Source organism: Natrix helvetica (assembly GCF_964273705.1).
Source record: "Natrix helvetica genome assembly, chromosome: 5".
Lineage (NCBI taxonomy): Eukaryota > Metazoa > Chordata > Lepidosauria > Squamata > Natricidae > Natrix > Natrix helvetica.
This window is the reverse complement of record NC_138551.1, coordinates 28,931,101-28,948,786: the sequence shown is the minus strand read 5'-3', so window position 1 is coordinate 28,948,786 and position 17,686 is coordinate 28,931,101. Positions and strand designations below refer to the sequence as shown.

The 17,686-nt window shown below is 38.8% G+C and overlaps 1 protein-coding gene across 17 annotated transcripts in view; it reads left to right on the top strand.

Moving 5' to 3' along the window:
* The window catches only part of MBNL1 (muscleblind like splicing regulator 1), a 207,741-nt gene that overhangs the window by 154,347 nt on the left and 35,708 nt on the right, over nt 1-17,686 (top strand). For 10 of the 17 annotated variants that reach the window (XM_081953649.1, XM_081953645.1, XM_081953660.1 and 7 more), the window contains 2 exons: nt 648-818; nt 3,673-3,765. In XM_081953649.1, the coding sequence (XP_081809775.1) occupies nt 750-818; nt 3,673-3,765 (162 nt within the window). In that variant the 5' untranslated portion in view covers nt 648-749. The remainder of the gene's footprint in view (nt 1-647; nt 819-3,672; nt 3,766-17,686) is intronic. The other 7 variants (XM_081953661.1, XM_081953650.1, XM_081953646.1 and 4 more) reach the window with 1 other exon arrangement.

Below are 17,686 nucleotides of genomic sequence, written 5' to 3'. Positions count from 1 at the left end.
TCATACTTAATTTAATCCAGCTACTTTTCATTGACTTCTGGGTTGTGCTTCTTATGTATGTAATAACTGCCAGCATAGAATGCCAGTTATTAATATTTGTACTTATCCCAAAGCTGTCTTTTGCCAATATTTGGAGAAAGGCTGATGGTTTTTTTTTGGGGGGGGGGGGCATCTACAGAGAATGATCCAATTTTAAATGTTTTAGGTTTTTTTCTCTGAAGTTATTTAACTTTACAAACATTACAATTAGCATTTCTTTAAAATCTTAACTAGAAATATTTTATTCCCATGTTTACGTGGCTATTCATTGATTTAACTATATGCACTTGGTGATAAGCACACACAATGTAAAATTGCTATCATTATTATTATTGTACAAACTGTAAGAGTAACTAATCACAGCTGGTTGTATGGTTTTTTTTACCAGTATAACAATGTAGGGTTTTTGTTTTTTTAAGTCAATTTCCTAAAGATGTGTATTATTTGTCTTTTCATTGTGCATAGCTGTGCTTAAAACAGGGATGAAAAAATAAAATGTACACAAGGAAGTAATATGTGTAGCTTACATGCATCTAATAGTATCAAAATAGTTCATACAACAAACAAAGCAAAACTAATTGTTTTTCTTATGCTTTCCTGTATTTCAGGGACGATGTTCAAGGGAGAACTGCAAATATCTTCACCCACCACCACACTTAAAAACACAGTTGGAGATCAATGGCCGCAATAACCTGATTCAGCAGAAGAACATGGCCATGCTGGCCCAACAAATGCAACTAGCCAATGCCATGATGCCTGGTGCCCCATTACAACCAATGGTGAGCATTGATTTACTCTTCTTCATTAGTGTTCCAGTGTGACAGCCACTGTCTCTGTTACGGAAAAACAGCCTTGCAGAACATGCAACTGCAGTCAGAAAGTGTCCATCATAGATACATAACACAAGAGGGAGAATAACACTTTTTTATGATGCAGCTCAGGTGTCTAGCATCCAATACGTGTTATTGATTAATATCAAAGCAACTGATGTAGAGTAATACATGGCCCAAAATTTTATTTAAAGACCTTCACTAGTATTAATACTAGTGAAGGGCTTTAAATGAAATTTTACACAATTTTGGGCCATATATTACTCTATATGTGTCACTTGTGCTATGTATTGTATTTAGCACATAGTTGTACAGCGTGGTAATATTAGGCCACCCTGCTTTAGACAGCACAAGAGGATCCAACTCCATCGTTTCGCAAGAGAGAGTACTAGCAATACAGTTTCCAGAGTAATTGGCAGTACAACATCATTTTACTATTTTTTTTAGAGGCACAAATCTCTACCCAACTAATCACTGAAGCTCTTTCCCGTTTGTTTCTGCTTCCCACTTTCTTCTTCTTTGTCCCACCCTTCATGTCTTCATGTTAGTAACAGTCCTCCACTATCTTTACCATGGTCTTTTCCCATCATTTTTCCTCTGTGGTTTCTTGTTGGTGAATGCAGAACTATTTTGGCCTATGGCATCTGCTCATTCATACTTGGAAAAGAAGACAAAAGAAAAATTAGGAGTAAATGCAGTATGGTATCATATGACTGTACTGTGGTAGTGATATCAAGAGAAAGGATTTCAGAGGGAGGATTAGGGCTGTGTTGCAAATATGATACTTGCCAAGAACAGTTTGTTGAGTGGTAAGTAAGATTAATGTAATGTAGTATCCATTAGTAGCATTTTCCCTTCCTTTATGAAGAAGATGCTTAGATTGGGACATCCAATTTTAGACTTTGTTTCAGGACAAACAGTAGCTTACATCCTTTTCTTTAATTGACTTAGACATATCTTGGACTTATTCCAAAATAGACCCATTGAGTTTAGTTGAACTACTGCATGATAAATAGGGTTAGTAAGGCAGCCCATATTTTTGCACAATGACCTACATGTAAGTCTGGTTAAGACAAGTATAATTTAATTTTAAGAGGTATCCAGATGTAAGAAAAGTAGCAAGCAACAACTCCACATACCAGATTGGTTCAAAATGCCCTGAATTTAATCTGATTTGTGGACACAGCTATAAATACTTCAGGTTTTCCAGAAATTATTATAGACTGGTAGAGTTGGAGTTGTTCTTGCAACTTTGAAAGCCTGGTTTTAATCCTCTGTTTTTAGTTTACAAATTTGATGAGCAGGATAAACAAATCAGCTTTGGCAGGAGTAGTGAACTGAAACATGCTTCCTTTAAACTAATAATAAGACAACTAGTCAGAAATCTCCTGCATCAGCAATGCAGCTGATGAATAATAAATTCTACCATGTTTAGTATCCTGAATTTTTCCAAAATGTGCAAATAGTTTTTTTTTAAAAAAAAACTTTAAATGGAACATTTAAGGCATTGGGGTTGAAAATATATTTTTATGTGTAAATGATAGAAGAGATTTCCACAGAAACCAGTAAACTGTATGGAAGATCCTAATGCTAAACCTGTACATTCCATTATGACTGGTTTCAGCCAAGAACTCAAGGAGTTAATCCCCTTTCAAGAATTTTTTAATTGACATTTTTTACTGAGCTATATCTGCCTTGTTAATTGTAGCTTAAAAGAATAATGAAAAGCTGTTTGATAACAGATATCCTTATGTAATCATAAATTGGAAGGAAAAAATAAAGGGCATGCAAATAAAATCCTTTGAATGTTTTGTAAATAAGAAAGTAGTTAATGAAAGAATACTTTTAAAGTTATATTAGCATAGCAATGTTTTGAAGTTTAAAAATCAAGTAAGATTTGAAAGAAATTTTATTTCAGAACATAACGGGAAGAAAAGTTATTTTGTGGTAGTGCTTCCTCATGTAGAAATATTTTATTCTATAAGATCACAAGAAAAATAGACATAGTTCTATCTTGCTAATATTTAAAAGCAATTCAACCATACTACAGTTTGAAATGTAATTCAAATAATTTTCTTCAGACTGCTGTGGAGAAATCCCTGAAATAACAAGCTGAAATTTTGTTATCCAAAACTAGCTGCATTTGGATGCAGCTAGAAAATATAGATATAATCCCCTATATAGATTTAAAAGCACTTTCTGGCATGTTTGCAACACACAGTCCCTATTGCAAAATGCTATCATCAGTTTAAGATCATAATGGAACAGTAATGGGATTTAAAGAAATGCTTACAAAAAGCAAAGTGAATCCAAACCTGACTATATTGTGTGTTTCCCTATTTTAAATTGATTTACGAAGCTGCTAGTGGTCGGCTGGAATATTGATGCAACATTTTCCTAATGATACCATGTTAATCTGGAATGGAGAACCTATGCCAGTTTGCGGATTTCTTTAGAATAAGCAACTTTCCCTAAATTTGACACCTTCCACACGGTTGGGGGGGGGGCACTTCAAGTGCCAGAAATCTCATTAATAGCCAAGCACGTCTTGAAGAGATTGAAAAAGGCTGCATGCAAGAGAAAGTTTGGAGTCTAAAAACATCTAGAAAGCCATAGGTTTTCCATTCTGATACCTATAATTTATTATTTGTTTTATTAGAATTATAACTTTTAGTCACAGCTGAAACCTTAGTATCATCAGTTTATCCTTTTCATTTAACTAAATATGATTATTAATGATTAAGTTTAATATTTTAAGTAGTGAACGTATTACTATTATTATTATATTATTATTTCTTCATAGAACCATATCCCTCAGACATTCCAAAAAAGAGGGGGGGAGGGATCTGCATATTTCATCGACACTGATTGCATTTATCAATACCAAACACTAAAGGTGAGAAAATGTTACCATTTTGGGTCTTCTTTCTGTTTTCCTTTGTCAGCTGTTCCTCACATTAACTTATTAAATGTACATTCATAGACTGTCAGAGAATTAACATTTCTATGCCAAATAAAGTATTTACTTTAGAGCAATTAGTGATTAAAATTGACAGTAATAAAGGTAAGCCTTGATTTCATATGAATAGTAATGTGCTACTGGAATACTATCACCGTACCATACTATCATTCAATGCACACATTTCATTTTTCTAAAGTAAAGTTAGTTAAATAAACTTACAATAATTGAAGGGGTATAATATGAAAAGAGTTCCTTTTCTTCCATGATGTGAAAAAGAAGTATGTGTGCCTTTGGCTTTAAGTAAATCAGGGCTACAGGTTATAATATAGTGCAGGGGTGTCCAAACTTGGGAACTTTAAGACTTGTGGACTTCAACTCCCAGAATTCCCCAGCCAGCCATGGCTGGCTTGGGAATTCTGGAAGTTGAAGTCCACAAGTCTTAAAGTTCCCAAGTTTGGACACCCCTGATATAGTGGCTCTTCTCAGATTTAGCAGTGATCCAACTACTGCATTTTTTGTATCCAACTCATTTGCCTTATTGTTTTGTCCTTCCTAGTATAATATAGTCTCTGATCTTTATTTAATACATACAAGTGGGAAAGGGGTAACACCTTCCTTTGCCTGCATTAAAAGAACCTTGATCTGCTTTAGAAATAAGTTTGTTTTGCCTATCACCACCACAATCAGCCTTCACCAATTTTCTGCATGAACCCATTAAAACTTCTTTCCATTATTAGCTGCACTTTATTGAATACCGTCGTGACCATTTAACATAGGAAATAATACCCAATAGCACCAAGTACAACTTACAGATATGGTAGCAGAACATGTGAAGGACCATGGAAGGCAAACTGATCTGATAAAAATTGGGGGTTGTAATCACATTGAAATATTACTAAGAATATAAGGAATACATTATTTTGATAAGAGCCATGCTTTGTGTGTGTGTGTGTGTGTGTGAATCATTGAATTCCATCATTGGATGGTTATTAGCAAGACAATGGCATAAACACACTGTCCCACTACAGCTTTTATAATCAGGAAGTCAACAAATCTGGACTGGGCCAGACACAGGCCATGGTTGTCTCAAGTGCTTTTTCTTCAAAAGGCAACTGGACTATGTTTTTTTTTTTTAAGGAAGGAATGTATTTTCCTTGAGGAAGAAGACCTTTCACTTCTCTTGGATGAGAAGTCAAACACCTTCTCCCTCAAGGAAAAAAACAGTCCAGTTGCCTTTTGACAAAAAAAGAAAGAAAGGGGGAAAAAAGACACCTTTGATACAAGATTGTGCAGGTTTTTTGAAGGCCCTGGTCAAAATATAACATCAGTTAGGTCTTTTATCTCTGGTATCCTCCAAATATATTTGGCTATTCTGTTATGCTCCCACTAATAGAATCCCCAATTTCAGAAGAGTTTAAATGGGGATTAAGTTATTTGCATGCATCCTTGGTCCATTGTTTGAACTCATTGAGAATATAATACAAGTTCTATGGAAAGATACCATGTTCACCTAGAAGAAAATCCAGTTTCACTTCTCAGCCAGATATTTTTTCTACCAGACAATAATATCCAGCCAATTTTGTTTGTTTGTTTTTTGAATCATACAACAATGTTTCCCTCTTCCAGGACCATTTTTTAAAAAAATCTGTCCAGAATTGGCAACATCTAGATTGGCAGCTATTATGATTAAAATATCTCACTCAGACTTTCATATCTCAGGTCATCCTGTTTAAAAGCCACGTTAACTTCTGGCTTTTCTGTATTCAGGTCAGAAAATCCCAGATATGATTAATATGCTTCCGTACATTTGAATTGTTATGTTTTATAGTAAAAAAAACGTGTTTTGTTTGCATAAAATCGTATAGAATAAATACAATAAACTCATATAGTAATTCATTATATTTATTATAGATTCATTTAGTAACAATATATTCATCTATTAACAATGTATTCAATTGTTCCATCATAGAGGTGCCTCACAGAAACATTTGTTACTGCATTAGAACATGTATGTAAAACAGATACAATATTCGTTTTATTTATTTGTATACTGTCTTTATTTTTATATATATATAAATAACTCAAGGCATCAAACATATCCAACAGAACTTCCTCCTAATTTCTCCACAGCAACAACCCTGTGAGATGTATTGGGCTTAGATCAGGGGTGTCCAAACTTGGGAACTTTAAGACTTGTGGACTTCAACTCCCAGAATTCTCCAGCCAGCCATGCTGGCTGGGGAATTCTGGGAGTTGAAGTCCACAAGTCTTAAAGTTCTCAAGTTTGGACACCCCTGGCTTAGATAGACTGATTGGCCCAGGTCTGCCCCTGGCTTTTATTAGAGATTAGAATTCACTGTCTCCCAGTTTCTACGCTGATGCCTTAACAGCCATTACGCAATCCATGAATCATTGCATTACCAATATTAATCAAGAATCTATGAAGATGTTGTATTCTATAAAGTTATGCACCTCATGGCATTGTGACATAGTCACTCCTTTCCTTTCTAAGACTGCATACTCAGGTTTGTGGGAACAGGGGATATTTCATGTTTGAGGCAGGAGACGGGAGGGGGGGGGACTTAGTCAAGAGGCCAAGAGTAGTCCTTTATATCTTTTTCAAGTCATTCTTTCTCAGCCATTTGTCCTCTACCTACTTTCCAGAAGAACAAAAAGCCAAAACAAATGAGCAGACAGTGATAGGTGTTTATCTTTCCTTTCCATTGTTTGTATGCAGCAGGTGCCCATTGATGCTGGCTTTAATATGAGACATAGATGAGCCAGCACACGCTATAAATACATGATTTATTTAGCCTTTCCAAGGAAGGGTAATATATGGCAGTGACAGCACTGTGTCTCTCATAATTTCTAACCAAGCAGTCAGACAGGTTGTGAAATATATAGCCCAAGGCAGGGATTGATTATTTGCGTGATGCATTCTCAGTTGACTCTAAAACCTCAGATTTCACTCAAAAGATTGCTATTTTCTAAGTTTCTTTCTTGCCTTAAATTGATCCCCACCTATAAGGGCAACATGTTATACCTATCAGATTTCCCCCTTCAGTTACGAATAAAAGCAAAGTCTCTATTTGTAATAGCAAAAAGTGACTGAATTAAAGGAAAGCAGATGGGACTTTACTGATTTCTATTTTTAGTGGGGGTTTTTTTCTTCATTTGGGGGCCTGGCAGTTTCAGGATAAGAGCAGAAGATACATAGCAGATCTACCAACTTTACTTTCGTTCCAGTTCACTGTGAAAATAATATGCAGATCATGCAGTTACATTTTCCTTAATGCATAGTTTGCTCTTCCTGTTTGTTTAGTGATGTTCTCAGTGCTAAAATAGTTACAGAAATATTAGAGTAGTTTGATTTTGATCAATGTGCAACTATAGAAGTTTCGTAATCCAGGTCCTTTAATTTGATACTCTTACAGCAAGAGGAGTGCAGTCCAAGCGGCACCCCTGGACCTGTCATTGTTTGTGCTCCACTTTATGAGGTATATGTTTTTTGTTCAACATCTGCTTAGGAGTTACAAGTTTATGCACGTCATCATATCTCAGTTCTGTTCTTTGCCATTCAGCTACTTTTTTTTATTAATTACAAAAGTCCTTTAACTTTATTTTTATGTTGTAGTTGAATTCAAGCATTATACTATGCCCTGGTCTGCCTAACAGTGTTTTATTGAATAAAAAAAGCTGCATTTGAATAAGAATCTAACCTGTAAGCCATAGTTTACAAACCATAATGGATGGATTACAAGGAAACTCAAATAAATCACATTGAGGCTTAATGCAGTGCTGAACTCAGCAATTTAGCTTGATCCAGTCAGAGCTAAACTTAAGATAAATCAAATTTAGATAAATGGGAAGAGGGGGAGAATACTAAAGTACTTAATTTTGTCTTTTATTGAGAGTAAAGATGATGACTCATAAATATGCAGTCGGTATTATCAAAGCAATAAAAATGAAACATGAAGCTTAATTTTGTCATGATTAAACTACATCCCATTGGTTTCAGTGGGTTTGTTTAAGGCATAATGTCATCTGTGTGTAATCTTCTGCCAACCTAGCAGTTCGAAAGCATGTAAAAATGCAAGTAGAAAAATAGGAACCACCTTTGGTGGGAAGGTAACAGCGTTCTGTGCGCCTTTGGTGTTTAGTCATGCCGGCCACATGATCACAGAGACGTCTTCGGACAGCGCTGGCTCTTCAGCTTTGAAACGGAGAGGGCGCTGCCCCGTAGATTCAGGAACGACTGAACAATGTGTGAAGGGAACCCTTATCTTTACCTATGCAACCTAGTGAATTTTAAATTATGCACAAATAGTTTGATTATTTATTAATTGGTAATATATTATTAAGGGTTTTCATACACACACACACACACACACACAACTGATAAGGAGGAGAGCCTGTGGCTTAGTGGCTAAGACTCCTGCCTAATATATAATACAGCCCAGGTTCAAATCCCAGTAAGGGTATGGCTAGCTACAGGACATGGAAGAGATCAAAAGAAAATACTGTACCATTTCTTTCCAGCCTACTAGCTCTAAATATATTTAGAATGTCTGGGACCCATGGGATTTGTCCTACAGTCCAACCCCATCTGAAGGATGTGTGTGGATTGGGAAAAAACTTCAAACATCTGGATTCACCTTGAGTCTGAGCAGAAGTAGCATGTCATGTTTCCTCCCTTACGTGTTTGATTTGCAAAATCTTGGCTCTGATATCCAAGTGGTTATTATCTATAGTGAGCAGCTAGGCTAATTCGCTCTACCATTTTTTCTCTTGTTTGCTACCTCTGGAAGCGATTCCTGCATCTTGGGTTTCTGACATTTAAAATAAGCATGAAAGGGATACTTGAATGATGGTATCTGATTCTCTAAGAGCTCTCTCCCTTTCTTGGTGTTGAGAAGTTGATAGATTTATGTAGGGTTAGGATGTTATTTTGAGACCTGAGGCTATACCTGCTTATGTGACTTGTCTATCCCCTGACAGGCCTTTAGTTTTTGATCTGTTCTATTATAAAAGGAGAAATGTGAAAAAGAAGCAGTATTTTCACATCTTATCCCCCAACGATATAAATTCCTCTTGAAGGTAGAGAAAACACCAGATCTTAGGCAAACTTTTCCATGATATTAACATTGATTATATCATACATACATACATACATGCATGCATGCATGCATACATACATACACACATACATACATATATATGCCATTTAAACCGCATCACCCTTTCACATTGGTCCTCTGGGATTTCATTGGTGACATGTAATCTTCATTCCTCCTATCTTACTATTTTAGGCCAAAGAACCTGAATTTTTCACTTTCATTTAACATAAATGGAAGTGATTTGTGGTTGTTGTTTTTTTTTTGAAGGAATCAATGATTGCAAAAAATTCTGCTGAACTTTTAGTTTTAGATTTTTAATGCCATTTTTATTGTTTTTTTATAAATAACTCAAAGTGGCGAATACTCCTTGCTCCTCCTATTTTCTCCACAGCAACAACCTTGAGTTAGGCGGACAAAAAGTGACTTCCAAATGATTGAAAGAAAGGTGAAACAGTCCCCTGACTAATCCAAGAATCCATTTGTGTTGTATCAGTACACCTGCTCATTTTTACTAAGTCCAACTAAAATGAATCGGGGAGGATAAAGATAGCAAACAAACAGTAAACAGAGTTTTGGTGAACAGATTGTAGGGTGAACAGCAAATGAAACAACATCTGTTTCATGCTTAGATATCCAAAACAGTTAGGCTGAATTCCCAAGACTCTGCATTCCATAGCTGAGAGCAGTGTGAAGACGGCTTTATTTTGGGCCAAAACAAATATATCTCTCAAAGTGCAGATGAGGAGATCCTTAAAGAGGAGATCACCACTTATTATTGAAATCTGGACAGGGTCATATGAAATCTCTATGGAAAGCTGACAGCTTACCTAAGTCTTTACCAGAAAACTGGAAATCAATCAAAAATAGTGCCCCATTCTCCTTCAATGATAAATGTACTACAACTGCACCATATCTCTTATAACACTGGCATAGTAAACTAAGAGCTGGAAGACCTTTATATGAAATCTTTTTTGTCTTTCATCAACCTCCACAATGAAATAAGAGAGGACTCTTTTTGCACCTGGGAAAACCAGCCATAAATTGTCCTCTATACATGAGGAATGTTGTGCAAAATGAAGCAGGATGATTCTGTATCACTATGCAGAATCACTAAAAGAGAATTGAGGACCTTCATTTTGATTTAGTCACTAAGCACACTGTCACAATGTTAAAAAGTTTGCGCAGGTCATAAAAGTTATCTGAAAGTGATTTATTGCGCATGTCTTCATACATTCCAGAGCTTTCCTTCTGATCTTTGTCCGACTGCCAGGAAACTGGGAGACGGAGCTTTTATTATCAAAATGTAACAATTAGTTAACTTTTGTTTTATTTACTTTTATTATTTTCGTATTAAAGTTTGTTTATTAATTAGAATATACTTCTCAAAGACTTTTATTTTCTTTTCTTAACATCTTAATGATATGCTGCTGGGAATCAGCCCGGTCCATAGACCTCATTTTTCTTCAGGGTGTTTTTTCCCCTGACACACACAGTGACTCAGCATCATTGAAGTGAATATTTCTGTCTTCTGCTGCATTTTAACAGCATGGTAACTTTCTCATTCTTGCTTGGCCCATCTGACTGTAGACCACAGAGCAATGGTGCTTAAAATATTAAATATCCTGCAGTGCAGGAAAGGAAAATGATGCTAATGTGATTGGATTGCTTTCATTCATATTCTGTACTATTCCAAATACTTTCTGTCAGATTATTTAAATGTTGATTTGCCACCACCCCAAATAAATACATAAAGTCTTTCTTCATGCTAGTCATTGGGTTATTTTATTCTCAAAGGAAGGGAGAATAATCATAACATCATGTACTGTGCACTTATCTTGGATGTACTAGTGCAGATCCCAAGCTGCAACTTCAATTGCACCATAGAACTTGAAGAATCAAAGCTAGTCAATGCATATAGTAGATGTCCCAGTGAATTAGTATAAGATCTTTCTGAATCAGCCTCTCCTACTGAAATTTAGGCTGTTGCTGCAGAAGCATTAATGTATCCTGATTTCAGATGTACAAAACAGAGGTGGGATATAAATTTAACAGCATAAATAAAGTCATACATTGCTATTACTTTAGATAAAATCTTGCTGAGTCTATTACTACACATCAGCCCTGCCTTGGATACTTTTATTTGATGTCTTAGCTTCCATCTTTTGTTACTGGTTTGTTGAAGTGAAAAATGAGCTACTGTGAAAAATGCTTCCTTGAATGTTTGATTACATTTAGTAATGGATGTTTCCTACATACATTCAGAGATTTGTAGATTAGCCCCAGTAGATAATAATATTTAATATTAATCAGTAGGAATACATAAAGTCCTCCAAGGAGAGTAGAGTGCCCCTTTCTTCCCAAGAAACTAATAAACCTGAGCCCCTTTCATAGCAAACATTTTATTGGCTCAATAAACATCTTTACAAGTAACAAGTAGTTATGTACAGTTCTTTACTCCAGCAAAAAGTCCTCTATACATAACTCTTTCCTCCACGCAATGCTTCTTCTTCCTTTACTCCATCTCTTTTTTTCCTCTGTCTGTTCACTGTTTTCATCTTCCCTAGATAGGAAAGAAAGTGGTTGAGAGGAGGAGGAGGAGGAAACTGTTTGGTCTTATACGTACTCTTTGACATAAGACCATTTGTTTAGCAAACATTTACTATAAAATGTGACTTGCAGCCAGTCCTCACACTTATGCCTGAAGTCACATGATCACAATTTGTGTATTTATGACAGTTGCAGCATCCTGGTATCACATCACTCTTTGTGATTTTCCTAGCTAACTTTGGACAAAGTCAATGAAGCCAAAGCTAACAGCAAAACAACAGCAGCTCCCCCAAAAATGTTGTAAAATTGGTCACAGTAACATGATGGCTCATTTAAGACCTCATTGCTTAGTGACAGAAATTCTGACCACAATTCTAGTCATAAGTTGAAGATTATGGTTAATTAGAAAGCATCTTTCAGCAGGAAGCAAATCCAAAAAGAAAGTTTTGTGAAGGAAGATAAACTTCACAAGGTGGAGAGCAGCAGAATAAGCCACATATACACTCAGATTTCAAAGTGGGCAGATTTTCTACTTAGACAGTCCAGAAACCTGAGAGTTAGGGAGTTAAAAGAATGCTAAAATGAAGTTTTACTCATGATAAATGGCACATTCCATAAAGCAGAGCCAGTTGCAGTGTAGACCTCTGGCCTAGATGGAATTTGGGGGTATATAATTGATTTCTCTTTTTTTTTTAAAAAAAAAAAAAGTACCCACAAAAACTTTCCTGAAAGTTTAACAGCTCTTGTTAAAGAGCTGAAAGCAAAATAATTTACAGGGAAGAAAAGCATCTATCAAACTATTATACTAATCAGTATAAAATTCCATTTTAATTCACACAAATGTTAGGGACTTCTGAGATTGTGTGTTATAATTTTTGGACTCTTTTTAGAAAAAAACTAGTCTGTAACTCAGACCAAATTTTCTAATCCACATCAATTGGTCCAGAATTACTTTGATCTTCCTTTTCTCTCATTATATAAAATACTGTGATTTCTTTATTGACTGTCTTGCATTAGTTATTTATGTATTAAATTTTTGTGGGGGATGTGTTGGTTCAGTGGTTAAAGACACTGACTTGCCCAGGTTCAAGACCCGAGCACTGCACGACAGGATGTTCATCCATCCTTGCATCAGCTCTTGCCCACCTAGTAGTTCAGAAGCATACAAGTGAGAGTAAATAAATAGGTACCACTTTGGTGGGAAATTAATGACATTCTATATGCCTCGGCATATAGTCATGCAGGCCACATGAGTATAGAAATGTCTTTGGAGAATAGTGGTGCCCCCTGCTAAGAGATGGAGATGAATACGTTTTTTTGAGTTGGACACAACTGGACAGGGGAAACATTTACTTTTATTAGATTTTTATCCTGCCTTCTTTATTACTTTATAAGTAACTCAAAGTGATGAACACACCTGGTACCCCTTCCTCTTATTTTCCCCACAACAATAGCCTTGTATAAGCTGAAAAAGAGTGATTGGCTTAAAGCAGAGGTGTCCAAACTTGGCAACTTTAAGACTTGTGGACTTCAACTCCCAGAATTCCCCAGCCAGTAGAGCTGGCTGGGGAATTCTGGGAGTTGAAGTCCACAAGTCTTAAAGTTGCCAAGTTTGGACACCCCTGGCTTAAAGTTATCCAAATCAGTTTTTCATACCTAAGTCACGATTAGAACTCAGTCCACCTGGCTTGTATGCCGGCACCTTAAGCACTATACCAAACTGGCTTTATGATAACTTCTCTGATAACGTCTTAGCTCCCTGCCTCATTATGCTTGACCCCACTTGGCATTAGCATATTTGAACACTGGTCTCATTCCTTTACTGCATTTTACATATTACAATTCAAGAAGGATTTCAGGCAATAATGTTTCATGAATAAGAGTAGGAAGGAGATGAGACTGCCAAGAATGTGGGGCATGTTAACAAGATAAATAATTATTAATTTTTACAAAACATTTTGCCTGGGCAATTAGGTTATCACAAAACTCTGGTTTTATTTGTTTTTATTTGTTTCTCTTTGTTTTCTTTAAAAGCTCAATATAGCATTTAGCTCTTAATAATTCCCTTGCTGTGAGATCTTCCATAGACAGTACAATCCATCCATACTTTTCTTCAGAGATTAGTTCTGATTATTTCTAAATGTAAAAGATGCATCATTGTTTATTTATTGAGTTGTGAACAGTAGCAATCATTTGATCAATCCTAGTATATTCAGAAGTTCTTAAGAGTTGTAAAGGGAATGGTTATAGGACAGTTCTGGAATTGTAATAAAGTTACATTTCAAAGTGAGCAGTACCAGTATAAAGACTGAAATTTACTTCTTTTCTGGTTTTGAATTTGGCAAATATACATATACATAGATACATACATACATACATACACACACACACATATACAGACAGACAGACAGACAGATAGGTAGATAGATATAGTGGGGGGATGGAGTGGGAAAATCTTGGTGGTGGTGTGGAGTGTGGAAACAAAGCCCGCACTCCACACACCCCCACCAAGATTTATAGAAAGACGGCAGCTCCGACCACGCTTTAAGCCCAAAACCCAGCCTGAAGATGGCGAGTGAGACCTTGCCGAAACGTTGCCAAGACAATCTCAATTTTACAGGTATGCAGGTCTTGGTGTATTCAGGTCTTTTCCCGTATAAGATTGAGAGTATCTTGGCGACGTTTTGAAACGTCACCAAAATACTCTCAATCTTACACGGGAAAAGACCCCGAATACGCCAAAACCTGCATAGATAGATAGATAGATGGATAGATAGATAGATAGATGATAGATAGATAGATAGATAGATAGATAGATGATAGATAGATAGATAGATAGATATAAATATAAATAGATATAGATATGTGTGTATGTGTGTGTTTGTGTGTGCGTCCTCATGTATGTGTATAAATACATAATTTTCATGTAGAATGTTTTTAAAAATCTGAAAAGTGGATTTAAAAAATACCCTAATGAAGTATGCAAAACTAGAGAAAAATAGAACAGAAAATTGGTCTGACAACCAGAGACATTGAGGGCTAAACTACAACTTATAGGTAGTTCTCAACTTAGAAACATTCTTTTAGTAACCAAAGATAAAAGTCACTGAAAACAGTTATTTACAAGAATACTTGTACTTGCCCATTGCATCATCTCTATGGTCGTGTGATCAAAATTCATTGGCATTTGACATGTATTTAGGATGGTTGCAGCATCCCAGTGTCCCCTTGATGCCATTCTGTTTGATTGATGCCACACTCTGCTATGCTATACTGCGACAGAGCTTTATTCCCTTCGGGAACTCCCCCTTTCTCGGGGATGGCCCTCTTGCCTGTCAAGACGCTTTCTTAATGACGGATCTTGGGATCCCGAGAGATGGCATGCGAAGAAGAGGCTTCTTAGGGGTTTTTACAGGGTTTTTTAAATCAAAGCTTAAGGGGTGGGTGGGGTGGGGGGCGATTCGGATGGCTCAGACAGGCTTGTGGGGAATTGCCCAGGGCACAGTCCAGGGCTAATCAATGGATGTGGGTCGGGAGTGCTGGGAAAGGTTGGGATTCCGGGGGAGACATTAAGTCGTTCCGTTGGGCAGTTTACCATCTCTACTATAGATGGGAGGGTTAGATATGGTGGGGGCTGAGGGCCAAATTATGCCCAGGGGATGCAGGTTCACTGTTTTAAGAGCAATCGCGCGTTCCAACCCTCATTGCCCCTCTCGCACCCCTGGGTGCTCGGGACTACAGGACCCTGGTCTCCGGCTGGTGTCGCTTAACACCAGGCCAGTGGTACATATGGCTCCCTTCATTTACGATCTCATACAAGAGGGGAGAGTGGACCTGGAGTGTATTACGGAGACCTGGTTGGGCCATGAGGGGGGTGTTCCCTTCGTGGAATTATGCCCACCAAGCTTCCGGGCATTCCACCAGCCAAGAGCCCAGGACAGGGGCAGGGGGGGGGGGAGTGGCAGTGGTTATTAGGGAAAGTCTTGGACCTCAGGAGGTCACTGTGCCTCAGATAGGTGGGTGTGAGTCCCTTTTTGTGAAGTGGGGCCTTGGAGCTCAGGTGGGCCTTTTTGTCATGTACCTGTCTCCCTGCTGCGTTTCATCAGCCCTACCTGAGCTGCTGGATGTGTTAGCCGGGCTGTCGATTGATTTCTCCAGGCTTATGGTCCTGGGAGATTTCAACCTGCCTTCCATCGGCAAGACATCCGATTCAGCTCGGGAGTTCATGGCTTCCATGACGGCTATGGACCTAACTCAGTTAATTCGAGACCCCACTCATAACAAGGGACACACGCTCGACCTGATTTTTGTCTCTGGACAGTGGATGAATGATCTAGTTTTAGGGGATATTGTTATTCAACCCTTGTCATGATCTGATCATTTCCTCCTCAGGCTTGACTTCCATACTGCTACCCCCTCCCCCCGCCGCAGGGAGGTGGAACCGATTAGATGATTCTGTCCCAGGCACCTGATAGGCCCTGAAAAGTTCCTGGTGGAGCTTGGGACTTTTCCTGAATCCCTTGCTCACAGCTCGACCGAGGCCCTAGTGGAAGCCTGGGATAGGGCGGCCACTGCGGCCTTGGACCACATTGTGCCTTTGCGGCCTCTGACTCAATGCCGACTCTGGGTAGCTCCTTGGTTTACTGAAGAGCTCCGGGAGATGAAGCATGCCTAGAGAGTGGTTGGAGGGCCAGCCAGTCCAAATCTGACCGAACACTAGTAAGAAATCATATTAAGTCCTAGTTAAGGGCGATAAAAGCGGCAAAATGAGAACATTTTTCCGCTCTTATCCCGTCCGCAGATAACTGCCCAGCCACTCTGTTTAGGGTGACCCGTTCCTTACTTAAGCAAGGAACTGGGAAGACCCCTTGCAGGGCAGGGCTGAGGAATTAGTCCAGTATCTGCAAGACAAAATTGCTCAGATTCGGACAGGCTTGGACTCTGACTGGGTAGATTTGGGCAAGTCCACGGGGATTAATCTTGTGGAGACTATCTGGGATGAGTTTGATCCTGTGACTCCCGAGGGCATGGACAGGATTATGGTGAGATCAGTGCTGCTACTTGTGTGCTGGACCCGTGTCCCTCCTGGTTAGTTTCGGCTTCCCGGGAGGTGACACGAGGCTGGCTCCAGGCGATTACCAACGCTTCATTGAGAGATGGGTTCTTTCCCACCACCTTGAAGGAGGCGGTGGTGAGGCCCCTCCTTAAGAAGCCTTCCATGGACCCAGCTTCTTTAGCCAACTATCATCTGGTCTCCAACCTCTGTAGCGAAGGTTGTTGAGAGTGCGGTAGCATGTCAACTTTCCCAGTATCTGGATGAAGCTGTCTATCTGGATCCGTTTCAGTCGGGGTTCAAGCCCGAGTACAGCACGGAGACAGCATGGGTCGTGTTGGTTGATGATCTCTGGCGGGCCCAGGACAGGGGTTGTTCCTCTGTCCTGGTGTTATTAGACCTCTTGGCGGCTTTTGATATCGTCAACCATGGTATCCTATTGCGATGACTCGGGGGGTTGAGAGTGGGGGGCACCATCTTGCGGTGGTTCTCCTACCTCTCAGATCGATCGCAGTTCATGTTGACTGGAGGCCAGAGATTGACTCCGAGGCGCCTCACTTGTGGGGTGCCCCAGGAGTCGGTTCTCTCACCCCTCCTGTTCAACATATATATGAAACCGTTGGGTGAGATCATCCATGGTTTCAGGATACGGTATCATCAATTCGCTGATGATACCCAACTTTTCATCTTTACCCCAAACCACCCCAATGATGCCCTCGACGTGATGTCCCAATGCCTGGAGGCTGTGAGGATTTGGGTGGGGACAGGCTCAAGCTTAATTCCAAGACTGAGTGGCTGTGGTTTCCGTCATCCCAATTTGTGTATCACGTACCATATTTGATGATTGGAGGGAAAATTTTAGCTCTCTCAGAGAGGGCCCGCAATCTGGGAGCCCTCCTGGATATGCAGCTTAGTTTAGAAGAACATCTTATGGCCATGACCAGGGGGGCCTTTTACCAGGTTCGCCCGGTACACCAATTGCGCCCCTTCCTGGATCGGGATGCCCTGTGCACAGTCACTAACACCCTCGTCCTTTCTTGCCTGGACTACTGTAATGCTCTCTACATGGGGCTGCCCTTGAAGAGCACCCGGAGGCTCAGGCTGGTCCAGAATGCAGCCGCACGGGTTGTCATGGGGG